Raw genomic sequence first — 20,560 nt, forward strand, 5'->3', positions numbered from 1 at the left:
AATCAGGAAGTAGGTGAAGGTCCAACCTTGGGATGTTGGATATGATCATGTGTGACCTCCAAGAGAGTAGGTTGCCCATGACAGGGGGAGTTGTGCCTTTGTGCTGCAAGCAATCACCAAGCTTGTGGTCTATGTGTTCTCAGATGACTAGGTAGTTATCAGGATGCTGTGATGTATGTCAAGGCTGAGTGAGCAGAAGAATGTCTGACCGGATGTCATGACATTGCCCTGGACATTGCTGTTAATTCCTTCTGAATTTTAAAGTCATTAGGAATTATAAGGGTGATGTGGCTAAGTCTGATAAACCAGAATAAGCCTGTTGGCTACAGCTGTGTGGTACAGGGGGAGTAACCATCAACTGAAGTATGAAAAGTTGGCTGTAGCAGTGCTAGGTGTCAAGTATCTACTGGAGGTATGACAGAGGTCTCCATGCACTGGAACGGCTGTTTTGGAAAAGAAACAGTCAAGAGCTATAAAAGGTATTCAAAGATAGTCTGAGATTTTGTTGGTGATTCTCTGACTGTTTCTCAGCAAAAATAAATGCATCTTGACCAAGCATTTATTTCTACCGGAAATTCCTAGGCACGGGCTGGACTATTTAAAGGATGCAATAGCCCTCTTCCTCTCACAAGAAAAACACTCCATTCTCAGAATCATGGGGTATGTTAAGGTTTGGGCAAGCTGCGCCTGGATCTGGTTTTGTGAAGGGTGCCTTTACAAATGTTTAGCTAAAAAGGGGGAGAGAAATATAGTCCTGGGGTTGAGAATGTACCAGAAGCAAGCCAACTGTGGATGTGGCAGCAAACAGACGTTGGCATCAGGCACAAAATCCACCAACTGGGGTTTCCACTTGTGTCTTGTGATCTGAGTTAAGAAGACAGTTGTGCCTTGTGATCTGAGTTACATTGTCTATGTACTCAGCATTACATATTCTTCTGGAAGCTCTCCGGTTGAGGGGAAGGGTTCTGGTACAACTGAGTACTGTCCCTCTTCTTCCCCATGTACACCAACTTTGGTGTTTGTGGTGGTGGAGCCAATGACGGAGATGAAGAGCATTCCCAAATTGGGATGTTTTGTCCAGTGTATTGTTTATTTGTTTTAGCTAAAATTTGCCAAAGGGGGAGATTGTTGATTCCTTAGGATTGGCATTAATTTTAGAAAACAAATAATGTAATCATCTCTGTTGTTTTAATATGTTGGGTTGAAGAAATTCAACATCTGGACCAACATGTCATGTACGATGTCACGACATCAGATCTGTGACATCGCACATGTGTAGGAAACTGAATTAATTAATTCAGTATATGTCATGGGATCAGCAAGGATATCTGGTGAATATCCTAACTCCCATGTGGAGGTCTTGAAGACTAAATCAGAATATATATAGGCTCTAAACATGGAGATATATATGGAGAGAGTTTAGGAACTTGAAGACCTTGTTTGTAGCAGAATTTTTCTGCTGAAATTGCAACAGCAAAGAACAAGTCTGCTGCAATTTTCTGAAGGCCCAAATCCAGTTGGGTGATTAGGTTATAAATAGCTGATTGTAATCTAGTTTTTGTAAGCCTCTTAGAATGAATTTTTAGGGGTGTGTGTAAGGTAAACCTCCCAATCTGTGGGAAGGTTACCATGTGTTTCTCAGTGGTAAACCTGAGAGTGTGTGTTACTCAAAGCCTGTAGGCAAGAGTGATTATGTTCTTGAATGAAGCTGTGAAGCAAGTTCAAGGTGTTTGCACATTACATTGTATTTGTAGTGATAGGAATGGAAACTGGAGGTTTCTATCTAGGAGTTCCTAGGTATAGATTGCATTGGGTAGGGATTAAGTGATGAGTTGTAAACGGGTGAGTTTAACTCTGAATTGATACTACTAATAGTGGATCTTCTTCCTGGCTTGGTAGCCCCCAGATGTAGGTCATGTTGGACTGAACTGGGTTAACAATTTCCTGTGTTTGTTTTCCTTCTGTATGATATAATCATGTCTGCCATAACTAAGCATGTATTCCAGTCTGTTCATCAAGATAATAGCAGACCTGATACATGGCCTTCTGTTGGAATGTCAATCAGAATGTTTTGACATTCATCAACAACAGCATATACTGTTTAATAAGCTGATGAATTCAGTTCAGTATGTAGTGAAGTCTGGAGTTCAAAAGCACACCAGACCTGGCCAAAAGGATCATTGTGAAACTGTCAAACTGGATGTCTTGACAGTTCTTCCTGTAAGCTGATACTGAAGTAGAGACTGGATGGTCTTTTACAGTACAGCAAATTTAGCACAGTCTGCTTTCAGGAACCAAGCAGACTTAGCATATGGTTCTGGACTTGGATGTCAAACGGAATGTTGTGACATTCACTCCTGACTGCATATACTAAATTGTTGGATGGTTAGTTTTTCTGTTTCAGGATTTTTCTCAAGCTATTCTTCAGGAATCCACCAGCTGATCTAAAATCTAGGAAACTAACAACTAAGCTACAATTAATGAACCTGGCAAATAATCTATTTGTTAGCTCCTTAATAAGTGGAGATTAGTTTAACTTGTTACAACCTTTAATTGAGGAAATACAAGTACATGACCAACAAACTGGAACAATGTAACAGATAATGTCCAAAACAGGATTGAGACATCTTGCTGATATCTGTGTAGGAAAACAACATAAGTGAATGATAAGGTGCACATAACTAGGTGTCCCTCCTTTCTAAGATGACATAGAAGGAGAGGTCGTGACACTGTGAAAAGGTGCACATTAGTACAGAGTGTAATAACTGTCTTGCTGTAATAGGTACAATGTTAGATCAGATGTCGTGACTTGAAGTAGAACATCTGAATACTGACTACGCCAGAATTTCAATCATATGCATACCCATGCATATACATGCATAAGCATAGCATCAGATATTTCATTGTTGATTTACGCATTGACCTGGTTTTTATGATCCCCTACTTTGGTGATATCATTTCCCCAGGAAGATGTGGTGTGTCTGTCCTTCTTCAATGTAGAGTGTCATCCCCTTAAGTAGGAAGAGTTTATCCTTTCTTCTTCCCCACTGAGTTATTTCCTCGTGGATGATTATTATTTTTGTTTCCTCCCTAGTTCATTATCTGGATGGAACCATTCCCCTTGGATTGAGTCTTGTTTGACTGTTTCTTTCTAGTTCTTACCTAGATAGATCTTTTGGTCATCCGAGAGTTTATTACCCAGTAACTAGTAATATCCTTCTTGATGTTGATTACTTTACTTGTGTTAGTCTACCCAGTAACCGGTAGAAGGTAATTTACTTCTTTGATTTCCCCAACGAATTTACTTTCGTTTCCTCAACGAGTTATCTTTTCTTTTTGCCAGTAGATTATCATTGCTCAATTACCCAATAATTGGTAATTGTTTATCCTTTTTTTTCCAGCTGGTCGTTTTGCTGTTATCTACCCAGTAACTGGTAGTTAACAAAACTTCTCATTTAATTTTTTCCCCGACAGTTTATCCTTGATATGTTACCCAATAACTGGTAACGGATATTCTCTCTTTGGTCTTCTACCCAGTAACTGGTAGTTGTAAATCCTGCTCTTTGGTCTTCTACCCAGTAACTAGTAGTTGTAAATTTGCTCTTTGTTCTTCTACCTAGTAACTGGCAATTGTAAATCCTACTTTTTGGTCTTTTACCCAGTAATCGGTAGTTGTAAATTCTGCTTTTTGGTCTTCTACCCAGTAACTGATAGTTGTAAATCCTGCTCTTTGGTCTTCTACCCAGTAACTGGTAGTTGTAAATCCTGCTTTTTAGTCTTCTACCCAATAACTGGTAGTTGTAAATCTTGCTCTTTGGTCTTATACCCAGTAACTGGTAGTTATAAATCCTACTTTTTCATTTCCCCAGTAGACTATCCTTACCCAGTAACCGGTCATGGATATTCCTCCCTTTTGAGTATATTTTCCAGTAACTAGTAATATAACTCTTCCCTGTGGTTGATTACCTTGTTAAGCTGCCTAGTAACTAGTAGTTGGTGATTCTTCCTCCTTTTCCTCGGCGAGTCATCCTTGATATGTTGCCCAGTAACTGGTAGTGGATGTTCCTCTGCCTGAGTGTATTATCTTCCTTTTTAAGCTACCCAATAACAGGTAGTAGATAATATATCTCTTTTACTCCTATGTTGAATTTTGACTTCTCCAGTTGAGTCTGGATTCGTATCTCCTTGTGGAATCGAACTTCCTTTTGAACATATGGGTATTCCAGTATCGTGCTGATTTACGTCGTTCCCTAGCAGATATTTTAAGTGTTTTGGCGTTGTTCTAATTCACTTTTGCTATTTGATTATCCTTCATTTACCAGTTAAGCATGGTAGTGGATATTTCTTTTGTTTGAATATCCTTTATTTACCAGTTAAGCATGGTAGTAGATAATACTTCATGTTGTCCCTTTTTTGGGCACTTTGTTGTTTTGAGTTTTTTATCCTTAGTTTACCTCCGTAAAAGGTAGTTGATAATCCAATTCACACTTATCCCTAGTGGATAGTTTCCTACTATGTCGGTGGTATCCCGATACGTGCAGATTATTCTCCAGTTCGAGTCTTTCCATTGATTTATTTTCATGGAAATTCCCTCGTGTCTCCAACAAGTTTTAAGTCGTAGCATGGTCTACGCATAGCTTATTATCCCTAGAGTCTCTGTCGCCTTAGTGAGTTTTCCTTATGGAATACATTGTGCTCCTGTAGACTTTCAGTTTCTTCTGGATTCTTTTCCTTTGTGGAAATATATCCCCCACGAAGATTATTTTTTGCATTCATATCATATGCATCATGAGGTCTCTTAGGGACCAAAATTTATTTCTTGTTGTTAATATTTAAGTCCATTATACCACGTTGATATGAATATTTTAACCTTCACAACTCCGGATAGAATGACCTTAAATAGGGGCAGCTGTAAGACCCTAATTTTGACCCCTAAGATCGCTCATGCCATCTCATAGCTTTGCATTGGCATTGGGATCACACCTTGGTATTATCCTCACCTATCGTTCATTGGGTTTACATTGAGAGAGATCACCAAGCACATATGATTTTATCATACTTTATTTTCTTTTTTTACTAACCAAAATACAAAAATATGTCTAGTATAGCTTTGTTTCTTTTGTAGGTAGTGTATGTGTGTCCATCTGTGCGCCACCAAGCCCACAACTAGGGTTTGAGACCCTCAATGCAAGAGATCAAGCAAGAAAATATCCATATTATTTATAGACATCATATATGGATCCCCATGTTCTTTATTTGTCATTTTGATCAAGAGTTCATCAAGAGTTTGAAGCTTGTTTGTCAAAGAATCCCTAATTCATTTGGGTATCTTGTGTGCCTTCCTCAACAAGTTTCTTCAATAATTGGTCAAAGATATCAAGTTATATGTCATTTTACATCATAATAAGCATATATGATCCTCCATGATCCCCTAAGAGAAAAGGAACTTCAAGTATGTAAGTTGATTCAAGGAAGTTGACAAGAAAAGTCAACTAGTCAAATCTAGGGTTTCCTAGACCCTATCTCCTACATTTATTGTCATATGAAAATTTTTATTAGATAAAAGTTACTCTTTATGACATTCCAAACATCTTTAATGTTGACTTCAAGATCTAATTTTGCTTGGAAAGTCAATTTTTATGGTGAACAATTATAGGTCATTTTGTTTGTGCCCTAGATAGAAGGTCAACTTCCAAGAGCCATAACTTCCTCATTTTATATGATATGAATATGATCCAAGTTTCATGATTAATTTTAATATGTATTATTAAACTTTTCTTATTTTAGAAAGATCAAATTCTACTCTCAAAGTCATGTACCACGAGGAAACATTATAGGTTCATTTTGCTCCTCATCATTGAACAAGCAAATTTCCTCAACTTTTAAAATCCATAATTCCATCATCCAAACTCCAAATGGTGAAAATTTATGGTCAAATTTAATATAATTGAAATATCTACAACTTTGTATAAGGATACAAGTTCCTTTGAAGCTCCCATCAAAAGTTATTCAAGGTGGAAAGAGAGGTCATTTGGCTTATAACGTAGAAAAATTTCTAAGTATGTTTGATACCTCCATATTTAAGGCCAGTTTTCCCCATTTTCGAAGATTCAAATTGAAAAGGTACCAACATCATAGTTGTTCCTTATGATTATATCTTTCCAAAGAGTCCAAGATCACATCATTTGGATGCGAAATGAGGGACTTGCGCATGAGTTCTGTCCATGGCTTGTTTTGGCAAGTTTTGAACTACAAACAATGCACAACTTTGCATGGCCTTGTATGATGACTTCAGCAACACCCTTGCATGATTTAGAGTGGATTCCAATCATCAATTGGGCCTGTACAATCACCCATGAACCCATGCACCAAGAATTACTCATTTTGATTCAAATTTGGAAAGGTGCACATATCATTTTGCTTGGCCTATAAATCAAAGATCATTTGCTCAGAATTGAAGAGAACACTGCCCAAGCTTTGCTAGCCATTGCCATAACCTCAGACCATAGAATTCTTTGAGGATTTCTTAAGAAATCAAGTTTTTGTTCAACTCAAGTTTGTGTACAAAAACTCCAAAGGCCCGTTCCCTTTTCCACTCCATTAAGGTTCTGCAAGCAAGAGGAAGAGAAAGCACGAAGCATTGCATCAAGAACCAAGCTCAGAAGCTTCTCACAGAAGGTGAATTTCTCAAAACTTTATCTCTTCGATTCTTCCTCCATACTCTAGATCTGAACTGAATTTTGTGTTGGATGAAGTCATACTAATGTAGGCAACATAACTGAGTTATTTTGAGCGTGATTTGAAGCAACTCAGGTTGAACACCTCCAATTTGATCTTCAATTTTCTAATTATAGAGTGAGAGATGGAACAAATGGAGGTCATATTCGCGATCCTTGCAATTTTTCCTTTAAAATGATGTTAGATCCATCCATTTCTTGACAAGTTTGATCTTGACAGTCCGATGACCCTCACCGGAGAAGATGATTGGAGCTAGGGCTTCGGTGGTGGCGTGGCATGATCCTCACCCTTGAATATCTCTTCCATCTTTTAATTTGGGCCTTTGTTTATGATTACCATGTGTGTGGTGCGTTGACTAAAGGCATATGTGGAACGCGTATTTTAAACTTTTAGATTTGTCACCTCAATTAATGAAGGAGATTTGATGGCTCCGGTTTTTCCATTTTATTTTATTTTTCTAAATTGATTTTTTTAAATAGCTTTTTCTTTTAAACTTCACCATAAATTCATTTTTGATCCAAAAATTATGGGACCAACACCAAAAACTCACAAATATTTTCTTTTTTCCATTTGTGATTTAAAACTAATTTTTGGATTAAGTTTGATATTTTTGGTGAATTTTGTGATTTTTAACTTGTTTTAATTAGTTTTTAATAACTTTTGACTTTTGAAAAATGCCAAAAAAATTGTCAATGGTCCTTTGGCCTTACTTGACCTATGATAAATCCCTTGGCCATTTCTTTGGTGTTTTGAAGGGGTTTTATGTTTTTGATCTTTGAAAACTTGTTTTTCTTCATTTTTAAATGTTTTAAAAATGGTTTAATTGATTTAATGCTTTGGTGAGCTTTTGTATTAACTTTATGTTGACCTTACTTTTGTTTGGCCTTGGTCTTGGTTGAATTGGACCTTGACTTGGTCAATACCATTGAATTTAGGAGGTTGATGAAGTTTAAAACTTCATCCCTCAAGATGAATGAATGGTATTGATCAACTAAGGTTCATCCCTTGACCAATTTGGGATCCCGTTCATTTCATCTCTCCATTTTCATCTCATTTATTCCCCAATCATCTCTTGGCTAATGACTTCTCATGGATCATTAGTTAGTTGACTCGTCAATGACCTTGTGTCAGATGAATCAACATAAGCTTGATTGAGATAGGCTCATCCCCTCTTGTTTTTGTGTGTGGTATGATTTAGGAGTTTGGTCTTGGATACCTTGTCTCTAGCATGCATTAATACCAATATTATTATTGACCGGCCTCAGATAGGTATGGCTTCTACATAAGCCTACTTATAATTGCTTAACATAACGTTAAATTTGCCTCAAGGCACCAATTAACATACTAACTTGACAACTAACATTTAATCTTCTTGTCATTTACTTTAATGCAATTTAAATTCTTGCACTTTATCATTCCTTGTCAGTTACATTCATGCAAAAAATTTATGCTTCGGTCATTTTCTCTTTGCCCACTTGGGCCTATGTTTATGCTTCAATTATTTTCATTTTTGCTCACTTGAGCCATTATATTTTGTGCTTGGGATATATTTGTGCTTGTGATCATATATTGTTTATGGTCTTAGGACCTTAAAACACTTAATAAAAACAAAAACACTAAAAAACACATTGGTGGACTGTTGGGTCTTTGTATGTGACTTGATTTGGACCTATGGACTTAGAGTAGGCAATATTCCTGATCTATGGAAGAAAAACTGGGCCAATGCTATTAATTTGAGACCAAAAAAACATGGCCAATGCCATTCATCTAACACAAGCTTGAGAGATTCCCTTGGGTTTATCTAATACATTTTTTCTCTTTATCTAAATTGTTATTTTGATCTTATTGTTATCATTTGATATTTTCTCTTTGAGTATGTTTCAAGGGATTTTTTCATCTGATACACATAAAGGATATTGAAGATTCCTTGCTTTAGAGTGCTAGCTTGGATAATTGGTTATCTTTATTTGATACCATTGGGTTTCTTATTAATTTCTTGGATGATTATGGCTTTATTGTTTGCTTGACAATCCAAAGGAAATGGGTTTCTATATGACACTTATGTCTTGTGGATGCTTCCCATGGGTTAGATCTTTTCAACTCAAAACCTTTTAATCTTGTCTAAGATAGCCTCTTCATCTCCACATCCTTTTTCTTTAATTTCAAAATCTCCCTCTCATTTTCAAAAATTCTTTGCTTATTTTTTTCAACTTAGACTTGTTTTAATGAGTAGAAACCTTGGCCTTATGTCATTAATTTTCAAACTATTTTCTTAATCAAACTTGTAAGAAGACTTAATCATATTGACTTTATTTTCAAAAAGACCAAAAAGAACTAACAACCTCATCTAATCAGTGGCCACTTGATGCCTTTTTCCTTTTAAACTTTTTAAAAAAAAAGCATTTAGATTTGAGTTATCCTTGGTTGAGATGTAATTCTCCCATTCCATGATATGTTGAGTGTAAGACTTTCCATTTACTAGGGGTTAGAGGCATACTTGTTAATTTAATCCGAGTTGGAGCCCTCCTTCTAAGATGTTGTAAAGCCTTCATTATCGGTGGATGTTTGTTTGAGTATTCTCCTATTGATAACAAAATATCTTTAAGCTTTTGTTAAAATCAATCCACCCATCTTTGAAATTTTTATCATGAACTACGAGGTTTTGATCCCTCATTTATGTTGGTAGGTAGGCATAAGACCAAAAGTCTTATCAACACACAAAATGCAAATAATGAATTCTTTTCTCATCCCATCATTCTATTTTTTTTAAAACAAACATCTTTTCAACCAAAACAAGTACACACAAAAAGGGCTCCCTAGGAGTACCTAGGACACTTTGGGTGTTAATACCCTCCCTCTATGTAACCAACCCCCTTACCTGTAATCTCTGACATTTTATTAGTTTTGATCTGAAAACTTCTTATCTTTGGGCTTTGTCGTACTTTCTCCATTTTTCTTTGGAAATAATAAAAGTGCGGTGGCGACTCTGGTTTTATTGACGTTGAGTTAACCAATAACTCAGTTGTCATGAATTTACCGCTACACATTGGTTATCAATTAACTAACAAGAATTAATTCTAACAAAGAATCAATATTCTAATCAACATGGTAACATGATTAATGGTGATAACAATGAATTAATTCTAACAATAAAAAACAATTCTAACAACCTCTTACTATTCTAAAAAAATATGAACTAAAATCAATTATTTATTTTTCTACTTATTTTATCAAAATAAAACACATGCTAAAAATGTAATAGAAAAAAGGTAAAAAGCAAAAATATAAGAAAATGGAAATTGGGGGGGGGGGTGTTGCTGCCAAATAGGATGTAAAACATATTGGGGCGCAAGGCCCAAAGGTAGGCCCATTAACCTTTCAGCTTGGAACAAGGGGAGTTCAGGGACAAAAGCAATGTACAAGAAGTAAGTTATTGGGCCTAAGGGGAACAAAGAGGCCCATCCGGAAATGTGAGGGAGAGTGAACTCAGATTCCAACAATTATGCATGTGGTTCACATGTCCAATGTGCTCAGCTCAAACCAAACATGCTCATCACTTAACACGAGTATCTTCGTCGTTTCTGAGCTTACTACTGACAGCGAAGGAGAACTAAACTCACAAAAACCTATGCCAATCGAAACCTCTTAGTGAGCTTCATCCATATTTGAAACTAATTCCAATCAAATCCTCATAAACTCCCTGAATCGAGTAGAATTTCGTATGAACCCTAAACAAAGAATTTTAAATTAAACGCCTAATCAAAGGAATCAAAGTCCTTAAAGTTAGGGCTTTGATTCCTCGGTCTCTCTTCTACATACTGGTAACAAGAATGATGATTAAAGGTGAAGAATCAATACTCACCTTTCTAGATAAGGGAGTTTGAGCTCGGAGCAAATATGCAGGCGTTGATGAAGAAGGCTTCAGGTACAAGTCCTTATCTACTTTTCTTCCTCTTACTTTCTTCTACCTCTTCTCTTCTCTGATTCTCTTCTCTTCTTCTATGCTTGATGCATGATAATTCTTGTGAGAATTAAGAGGATGTGAGTTTGATTATGGTGATTGAGTGCAAATGAGAGAGAATCGAAGTGCGAGAGTTTGTGAGTGAAAATCTGGAAAAATGAAGATGAATGTGAAAATGAGTGAAAATTTGTGATCCTTCCAAATGTGAATGTTTGGTCTGATTATATAGAGTTTCGATTTAACAGAGATTAACCTTGTTAAATCTCTCTCAGTTACAATTAGCTGGAAGTTAGGATCTCTGTTAAAAAATCAGTTATCTCAAATGTTAGTTAGTTAGTTAGGGGATTTGTAAATCTGTTAGAATTAGTTTGTGTTAGTTAGTTAGTTAAATAGATGTTAATTTTAGTTACTCAATTTGTTATGACTAGTTATTGCAGGTTACATGTTTATCAACTTTGGTGAAGTTGAGCTATGTATCAACATGAATGACCTGCCAATGCATGTAAATGCTTTCTAACTGCAGGTCTGTTAGCTCTGAAATTTCAAGTTATGTTGTAGGATTTTGGTTGTGCACAGTTATGATGACAAACTGTTAATTACAGGTTTTGATTAGTTATTGAAATTTCCATTTGCATGTTTAGTTGTAACTCATATGCAAGTTAATGGCTTGTTGAATGGTTAGGTGTTAGGAGCAATTTAATGGATGAGCATTGTTGCATTCCTACTGCAAGTCTGTGATGCATGGTTTCCTCTTCCAGTTTTTGTTGAAACTCATAACTGCTCATGAGACTGTTAGTGGATAGTTGTGATGTTAAATGCTGCTAGTCACTATGTTAGGTTAGGTAGCAAATGGAAGGTTGTAACCTGGATGCTATATGGCTTTGTATGCAATGCTTCATGTTGATATTAGTTGTTACAACCTGCTGAATGAATGTATATGCCTCCTCAATTGAACTTCCATTGCTTGTTTTGGTTTCAATGTCGGTTGCTTATGAATGGTTATAAGTATTAGAATGCATCATGTTAGGTTAGGATTATGCATTGCATCAGGCTGCAGCAGGGCATGCCATGGAATAGGTCTGTTTTCACTTAATGTTTGTGTTTGATTCATGTTTCTAAGCCTTGGATACTTGTTTGCAAATGCATGCTTGTTAATCAATGTTGGATGATGTATGTTTGCATATGCCTAGAATCATGAATATGTAATGCATGTTTGTTGATTGAATGGATGCATGGCTAGGACTTGGTATGTGGTCATGGCTTCAAGGCATGGCAATTTGATGGCAAACAAGGCTTGGTGCAAAAGATGATTACTTGTTCATGAAGAAAATTGGACATGGAATCAAATGGGAAGATTGGAAAGGATATGGACTTCAAGTAGAAATTAGGGTTAGGTCATTGGAATAGGTAAGTTGACTTTGATCAACTGGTTGACCAAAAAGTCAATAGTTGATCAAAAGTAAATTGTAGGTCAAACTTGATTTATTTGTAATTTTCTTATATGAACCATTTGTAAATGACATTGTATGAATGAATGGACACTTTTTGAATGGAATGGTCTTTTGGATTCTAAAAACAATGCCTTATTTTTCAAGTTATTATTTTCCCTCCAAAAATCCATGTTTGAATCAATCTTGCCATGAAAGAAATATGATCTTTGAATGGACTAATAGACTAAGAATGAGAACTAGAACACTTGAACCAAAAGACTATGAATGTATGATGACACATGAACCAATGGACTAGGCATAAGTGCTATGAATCAATAATAAGTGAACTACAAATGCACCTTGAATCAAAGATTAATAGACTAAGGATGCATAATGAACCATGAACCAATTGACCAAAAATGCACTATGAAACATGAAATCAATGGACTAGGAGTGTATGATAGATTATGAGCCAATGAACTAAAAAGCATGGATCAATGGACTATGATGGTAAATAAAATGCAACATGACTTGGATGAAAGCTTTGAACAAGGCCTTGGATTAGATGAATAGTCAAGCATGCAGGCATGTAAATCCAATGGTCAACTTGTTGAATGATTCCCAAGAACCACACTCCAATAAACTAGGGTTTTAGTCAATCACAAGAACCACACTCTAATAAACTAGGGTTTTAGTCAAATGATTGATGATGCATAACATAATGATCAAGAACCACACTCTAATAAACTAGGGTTTTAGTCAATCACAAGATCAATAGACAAACCACCTTATCCACACATGTCAAGCATCTATAATTAGGGTTCCCAGATGCAAACTACCTAACTAAAGACCTCAAACCAAGCAGTGGGCTCCACAATCAAATCTCTAACAAATGGCCCCAAGATTAGGTTTTCATGATCAAGTCCAAGCTCATAAGGAAAACCACATGATCCATGAGTACCAAATACCAAGAACTAGGGCTTTGTGCATAGGTGAATACCATGATTTCAATCTTCATGAATCAAGGTCCCAAGTAACAAGGAATTAGGGTTTCACCCCTTGATTCCAAATGATGGGCTTTCCACATTCCTAGGGCTTGATTCTCAATAAAATCCTAGTTTTTGTTAGGTATAAATAACCACAAACTTTGAGTCTATGATAATTGTTTGAAAGTACTAATATGAATGAATGATGCAAGTGTATTTGGCATGAATGGGGGCAGAGGAATCTCAAGCCAAAAATCAAATGAAAAGTGAAAAGGGAAGGGAAAATTTTAGGGCATGGCAAGAACTACTCTGACATTTCCCATACCTTCAGCATTGAGGTATTTATTATCATCACATCTGATCTTTGTCCTCTTTCTAGATTCAAAGTCAACCAGCCATTTCTTATTTTCAGTAAGATGATTTGATTAGTTAGTGTCCATATACCACCTGTTCGCCGAATACGCATCATCATATCCAAAAGCCATTAATAATACAGATTCATCATCAGAATCTACTCTGGCTACGTTTGCTTCTTCTGACTCTTTTCCTTGCTTGACTAACGATCAGCAGCGAAGTGGCCAAACTTCTTACACCAGTAGCATTGGACCTTCCTCTTATCATACTTCTCCTTCCCCTTTTGAGCACTCTTCTACCTTTTAGAAGTTGAGGTTTCTGACTTATGAACACCATCAGATCTCTTCCTGACTTCTGACAAAGACTTCTTCTGATATTTCTTACCAGAAGTTGCTTTCAGAGCCTGTTGCTCTACCTCCATTTCAGAGTTTCTCTTATACAGACACAACTCTTGTGCCTCTAGATTGCTTCGCAGCTTTTCAATTCTCATGGTGCTAAGATCCTTAGAATATTCAATTGCTACCATAATATAATCAAACTGAGGAGTAAGATATCTAAGTACCTTCTCAATGATCCTTTCATCAGAGAGAGTTTCTCCATACGACTTCATCTCATTTGTGATCAAAATCACTTTGGAGATGTAGTTAGGTATGTTCTCATTGTTCTTCATGATGAGATTCTCATACTGCTTACATAGAGACTAAAGCTTCACCTTCTTCCTTGATGCATCACCGTTGTAGCATCGTATCGGTGTGTCCCACGCAGCCTTCGTCGTTGTCGAATCAGTGATCTTCTCAAACACATTCGCATCCACACACTGGTGGATGTAGAACAACGTCTTCTGATCCTTCTTCCTCAGATCATGCTGAGCATTCCTCTGCACATCTGATGCATTTGTCGGAAGTGCAACTGGAACGTAATTGTCGTTGACAAGATCAAAAACATCTTGAGCTCCAAACAACACGCGCATCTGAATCATCCACCGACTCCAGTTATTTTCATCGAACACTAGAAGCTTAGTACATAGATTACCGTTTCCGTTCATCTTCAACTTTGTGCAATTCACTCAGATCTCACCAAACACTAGTGTTTCCCAATCTCGCATAATCAAAAAATATGTTTCTGTTATAATTCCGATAAAAAATTCAACACAAACTCAAGAAACGAAATCAATCACACAACGTTTCACCGTTCACTCATATTTCCCCGTGTTTCCTTGTGGATCTGAACCGAAGCTCTAGATACTGATTGTTGATGCACAAGGTGAAAAAGATAAAGATCGAAGAAGAGAGAGAAGAGAGAGAATAACAAACTTCTACTACTCTTACAAAATGGTTATGTGCACTCACTGTACACACAACTGTTGACAGCTACACTTGTTTATATACACAATAATAATGCCACGTAGGCAAAATGATAACCTACACTAGCTTGGTTAAGCTTAACAAAACTAATACTACTACTACTACTACTGAATATGAATTACTTCTAACACAACCAACCTACTCTTTGCAGCACTCCCAGATGTGAATCATTAAAAAGTTTGGCTTTCAGTTTAACATGGTAGACTTCTAATGCTCCAGAAGCTTCCTGGCTTGCTAGTGGAAAGTTTCTCATCATCGAAAGCCACATTTCTATAAATAAAAATGGAAAGACAGGGTGAGGACATAACAAGTTAACGTCAATGTTGTCAAATAGAGCTATTTAGTAAAGTTTTATTTTATGCAATCCATGATTCACAACACTAGCTAACATATACACTAGATAACCAACTTCACCCAAAATTGATAACTAATGTCACATATTCACTCCCTATTACGCTATCAATTTCCATTAGTTGAAACATATGAGCAAGGAAAAGCTTCTTTAGGAACATCATTTCATGGTCAATTAATTGCCAGCTAAAAATATACAAAATAATCTAAGCCCTAAAAACAAAAGTTGTTACTGTCAACTTTAACCACTTAAGCCAAATCAGATGAAAATCACTGCAAAATGTTATCTATTTGCCAATTAACTACTCCAGTACTCTGAGATCACAACAGCCAGAGCTTCATAGTAGAATGCAACTTACATGCACTATATTATACTTGCGGAAAAAATAAAAATTTATGTCTATCTGATACTTCTCCAATATCCAAAACATTCAAAGTAATTCTGATAGATACCTGGATCAACAAGCCACTCCAATACTAAATAAAATCAGAACAACAACAGTAAAAATACACATACACGCACGCAAAGATGCTGCATAATTCTGACGAAACACTTCTCACAACCATTCCATCGAACATATGGCATGCATCCTCCATTCTCCTAACTTTCTCATACATACCCACCAATTCATTCACCACAATGATATCTCATTTCAACATTTTCATAAGACAATGCATTCATCTGTAGGATTCTTCCATAAGCGGTTCAAACAAAGCAAAACTAATAGGAAGCGAAATAAGTCCTAAGAGTTCCAACTTGGAAGAAGGTTGCTTCACTGAAAAAAATCGTCATCCAACCAAAAACAACAAACAAATAATCAACATTTGTCGCTCTCAACCGCGCCCCGAGCGGAGTTTATCATGGAGGTTATTAGGGTTATCTAGGGGTGAATTCCATGGAGGAAGAGGAAGGGAAATAGGCGTGGGGAATGTTGTGAGGGTGGGAGAAAATTCGTCACTCATAAAATATAAATGGAAAAAATTAAAAAAATATATTAAAAAATTCTATTTTTTTAAAAATAAAAATAAAAATTGTTTTAAAAAATTAAAATTAATTTTAAAAAATAAAATAAAATCCACATGAATTTAAAAATAAAATAAAAAAAATAAATGACACATAAATAAATTAGTCAGCAAATAATGCACCCAAAGACCATAAACATAGAATTTTCACATTATAAGAGGAACAAAAAAAATTATCTTACAGGTTTGTAAACCAAAAAATTATACTTAAGAAAATTCCTACTATTGTTTATTTGAAAAGAAAAAAAAGTCCTACACTTATTATGAGCAGATTTGAAATAAAAAATTTAATAAATTAAAATCCTAAAACATTTAATATTTAAGAATTTTTTTGAAAAAAGATAAAAATATAAAACTTTGATAAATTTATTTTAAAAAATATTTTTAATACAATATTAGAAACAATGAACCTCTCTCATTCTATGAATATAAATAGGGGTATAGAGGATCAATATGACTACAATCTTTAACAATAATAGTCTTTTATTTTCTCTCTCTCTTTTTTAGTAGTAAATAGTGTGGAGTGAATGAAAAATTATGGGTCGTCGCAAAATTGAGATTGCGAGAGTGAAAGACTCGGCTGCAAGGCAAGTCACATTCTCAAAGCGTCGAACAGGTTTATTCAAAAAAGCAAACGAGCTTGCTATCTTATGCGGCGCACAAATTGCTATTGTTGTGCTATCGCCTGGGAATAAACCTTACTCTTTTGGGCACCCAAGTGTTGATGCTATTGCGTCCAAGTTTTTTCAAAAAGAACCCAATCGAAGTGATGTTCTAGGAAACTCTTCTATCATGGAAGATCTCAATCAACAACTTGATGACTTGAAGACACAAATAAATGTGGCTGAAAATGAAGCTAAGGTCCATGATGAGATTCTAAATAAACATAAAGCTGAAAATTTCACTCAACTCAAGGAATTGAAAGATTCATTTGTAGAGTTTACGGATATAGTGAAATCACGTATTTGTGAGTTTGATATATCGCAATCTATGATCCTTCTGGCAAAAGAACCGGTTATTGGAGTTAAAAATGAAGGAAAAGAAAAGAAAACATTAATGTTTTAGTTTACTATTAGTCCGGTTTAATAAATGGGAGTTGTTGATTTACAGTTTAATTTTGGTTAGAAGTATTTTTTTTCTATTATGTTAATGTAAAACATATTTATAAATCAACAGCTTAAAAAATAGTATGAGTAATGAATAAAGTCTGTGTGCATTGAATTTCTAAAAATTTCAGGAAAAAGAAAAAAATAATCATGTATGAATAAAAAATTATAAATATTATGAATAATATTTCTCTTGTTTTATTACTTTTCTTGGTTATTTTGTTTTAATTAGATTTATTATTCAGATACAAAATAATATAAATAAATACTATAGAAAAAACAAAAAACTATGTGGCAATAAAATTAATGAATATTATTATTTTTTATTGAATTACTTTTCAATGTTCTATAATATTTATTATTTTATACTATGTATCTCTCTATGTAATAAATCTTTAAGATTTTTTTTGTGATAAGTCCTTCTAGAAATGTATAAAAAAATTGATAATATATTGAATTTTGAAACGACAAATAGATAAACAAATATTTTCCTCAAAAGGAACAAAGAGAGTACATGCCATGGTATTATTAAGCTGTGAAACTCATTAATAAGAATTCTCTTTTTAAATATATTCCTCTCTCAGTTTTTTATTATAAGTTATTTTAGAAAAGATTATTACATCAAATTATACATTTTTTTATAATATTAATAAATCATTAATAATTTTTTTTAAAATATTTATTATTTTTTTGTTTTTTATAATATTATTAAATTTTTTTGTCATATTATTAATCAATTACAATTTTATAAAATCCTTCATATTACACTTTTTCATATAAAATATTATATTATTTAATACATGTAAAAATATTCAAATAACTTATAATAAGAAAATGAAAATATTATATGCTAAATAAGGAATCAGACTTCTTTAAAATAAAAAGTTGTACTTTAAATTATATATAAATATATATCCCATCTATCTTAAATATAAAAAATAAAAATTAATTGTATTTATCTAAATTTAAATTAAATTTATTTAACTTTTATTTATATTTAAGATCCAAGAGAATGAAGTCTAACTTTGTAACTTAAAAAAGAATATAGTTTGAATTTTTTTTGGAGATAATTATTAATATTATTTTGATTAATAATAACTTTATTTCTTATTTTTTTTAAAATGTGAAATTTCACCCATTTATTCTAAATTAGGATCAATATCACTCTTCTTTTAATCTACACCTATATACGAAAATCTATCAAGTTTGGGTACTTTATCAAATCAAATAACTGATTTTTTAAAATATAAGTATATAAAGAGTACCAAATTTTGGTGTAATGGCTATATTTGTTTTTTTTCCTGTGGTGTAGCCATTTATTTCTTTCAATTTTTCTTTTATTATAAGGGAGCTTCATATTAGTATAAGAGTGACCAGATTGGAACAAGAGTGTCGGACAGTCCGCTTTTCCAATTCTGTCAACATTTGAAACTATTAATAATGTTTTTTGGCATAAATTTAATTTTAATATATATATATATAGAGAGAGAGGAATGGTTCATCTTATTATAGGAATACGTTTTTATAGTTTACTTCAAATCATAATCTTTAATTTAGAATTAATCGAATGGTTAATTAAATATAAGTGTTAATTATAATTTAATAGAAATGTTAATTATTAGATTAAATTTAATTTAAAGATTATGATTTAGAGTTATTGATGGCATGAATGCAAAGGACACCCTAATTATTTTTGATGACCTCCTCGAGAAGCTTCTCATTCAGGAACTCTCCATTGTTGCTACTCAGAGACAGACTCCTACTCCTATGTCAGTCTTGAATGCTCAGGCTCAGCCTAACTACAATGATAAATATCGATCAAGGAGATTTCATGCACAGTCAACTCAACGCCCTAGCGATCACAAACTGTTTCTCGGACGCTATCAGTGGTGCAACGTCAAAGGCCATGTTCTATATCATTACCACACCTTCAAGCAGCAACATCCTGGTGTCCTGCCACCCCATTTAGCTCTCCAGCTTACCCTGGACAGATTTAGGGCAATAGTGCATCTTTTGGCCCATCTCAGACTGATTTTCTGGTTGATAGTGGATCAACGTATCACGTAACCAATGATCTTGATAATTTGGCACTTCATCACCCGTACACTGATCTTGACTCACTGTTTATGAGTAACAACTCAGGTTTAAACATCACTCATTTTGAAACATTTTACTTAATAGTTTATCCATGTCTAATGCTTTGTGTGTTCCTTCCATGAAATAGAAAATCAAATATGTCTATAAACTTACCAAACTAACTAACTATGTTGTTGTTTTAGCCACACTTTTTTATGTGAAGGACTTGCAGACAAACCAAACAACCCATAAAGGCTCAAGTGTGAATGGACTCTATCTCTGGCCCTCCACCTCACCATTCGTCCACACCGTCTGCACGGACTCCTCTACATCATGGCACCATAGGCTTGGGCACCCTTCATCTTTTATCTTCAAATTTGTTCAGCAACATTTTTCTTTAGGCTTAAATAAATTTCAGCAATCAGATTTCAACTCATGCCAAATTAGCACAAGTCATAAACTTCCATTCCATGAATCTACTCTTAAATCTTTTTATCCATTGGAAATTATTTTTTATGATGTATGGGTTTCTCCTGTTTTATCAATTCAATGGTCTTCGCTACTATTGCATGTTTGTTGATCATTTCACTCGCTATATTTGACTTTATCCAATGAAACACAAATCTGATGTGCAAACTATATTTCCCCAATTTAAATCGCTTGTTGGAGAATGCTATCACAAAAAAATAAAAATATTTTACACAGATAATGGTGGCGAATATATTAGTCTTCCTCCTTTTTAAGCATTCATGGTATAAGTCATTACATTACCCCACCCCATCCCATACACCTGAACACAATAGAATTTTAGAATTCCAGAATCGTCACATCGTCCAAACCGGTCTCTCTCTCTTCTTTACCACTCGGAATTTCCCCTCACCTATTGGCCTCACGTCATAACTACCGCATCCTATCTTATAAATCGCCTCCCAACTCCAATTTTTGGGTACCAATCACCCCATTCCAAATTGCTCAACATTAGTCTGGATTATCATAAGAGAGTGTTTTGGATGTTTGTGTTTTCCCTTAAATAAACCATATGCTAACCATAAACTTGCGCCAAAGTATGCTATGTAAATTTTTGTAGGTTACTCAGCTGATCAACATGCATATCTATGTCTCGAGCCCACAATAGGAAGGATCTACACCTTTCGCCATGTGATGTTTGTCG

The 20,560-nt window shown here is 34.7% G+C and overlaps 1 protein-coding gene and 1 long non-coding RNA gene across 3 annotated transcripts; both read left to right on the forward strand.

Moving 5' to 3' along the window:
* The first annotated feature begins 10,235 nt into the window (after window positions 1–10,235).
* On the forward strand, window positions 10,236–12,249 carry LOC127075530 (uncharacterized). Of its 2 annotated transcripts, none has more exons than XR_007786560.1 (3): window positions 10,236–10,663; window positions 11,128–11,222; window positions 11,940–12,249. It is a non-coding gene; the product is annotated as an uncharacterized LOC127075530 (long non-coding RNA). The 2 variants fall into 2 exon arrangements; XR_007786561.1 differs by having other exon boundaries at window positions 11,137–11,222.
* Window positions 12,250–16,683: 4,434 nt separating this feature from the next.
* On the forward strand, window positions 16,684–17,514 carry LOC127135568 (agamous-like MADS-box protein AGL29). Its single transcript, XM_051062232.1, has one exon. The coding sequence runs from the start codon at window positions 16,745–16,747 to the stop codon at window positions 17,270–17,272; it is 528 nt and encodes a 175-aa protein (XP_050918189.1). The 5' UTR covers window positions 16,684–16,744; the 3' UTR covers window positions 17,273–17,514.
* Window positions 17,515–20,560: the final 3,046 nt, after the last annotated feature.

This window comes from Lathyrus oleraceus, chromosome 4 (assembly GCF_024323335.1).
Source record: "Lathyrus oleraceus cultivar Zhongwan6 chromosome 4, CAAS_Psat_ZW6_1.0, whole genome shotgun sequence".
NCBI lineage: Eukaryota > Viridiplantae > Streptophyta > Magnoliopsida > Fabales > Fabaceae > Lathyrus > Lathyrus oleraceus.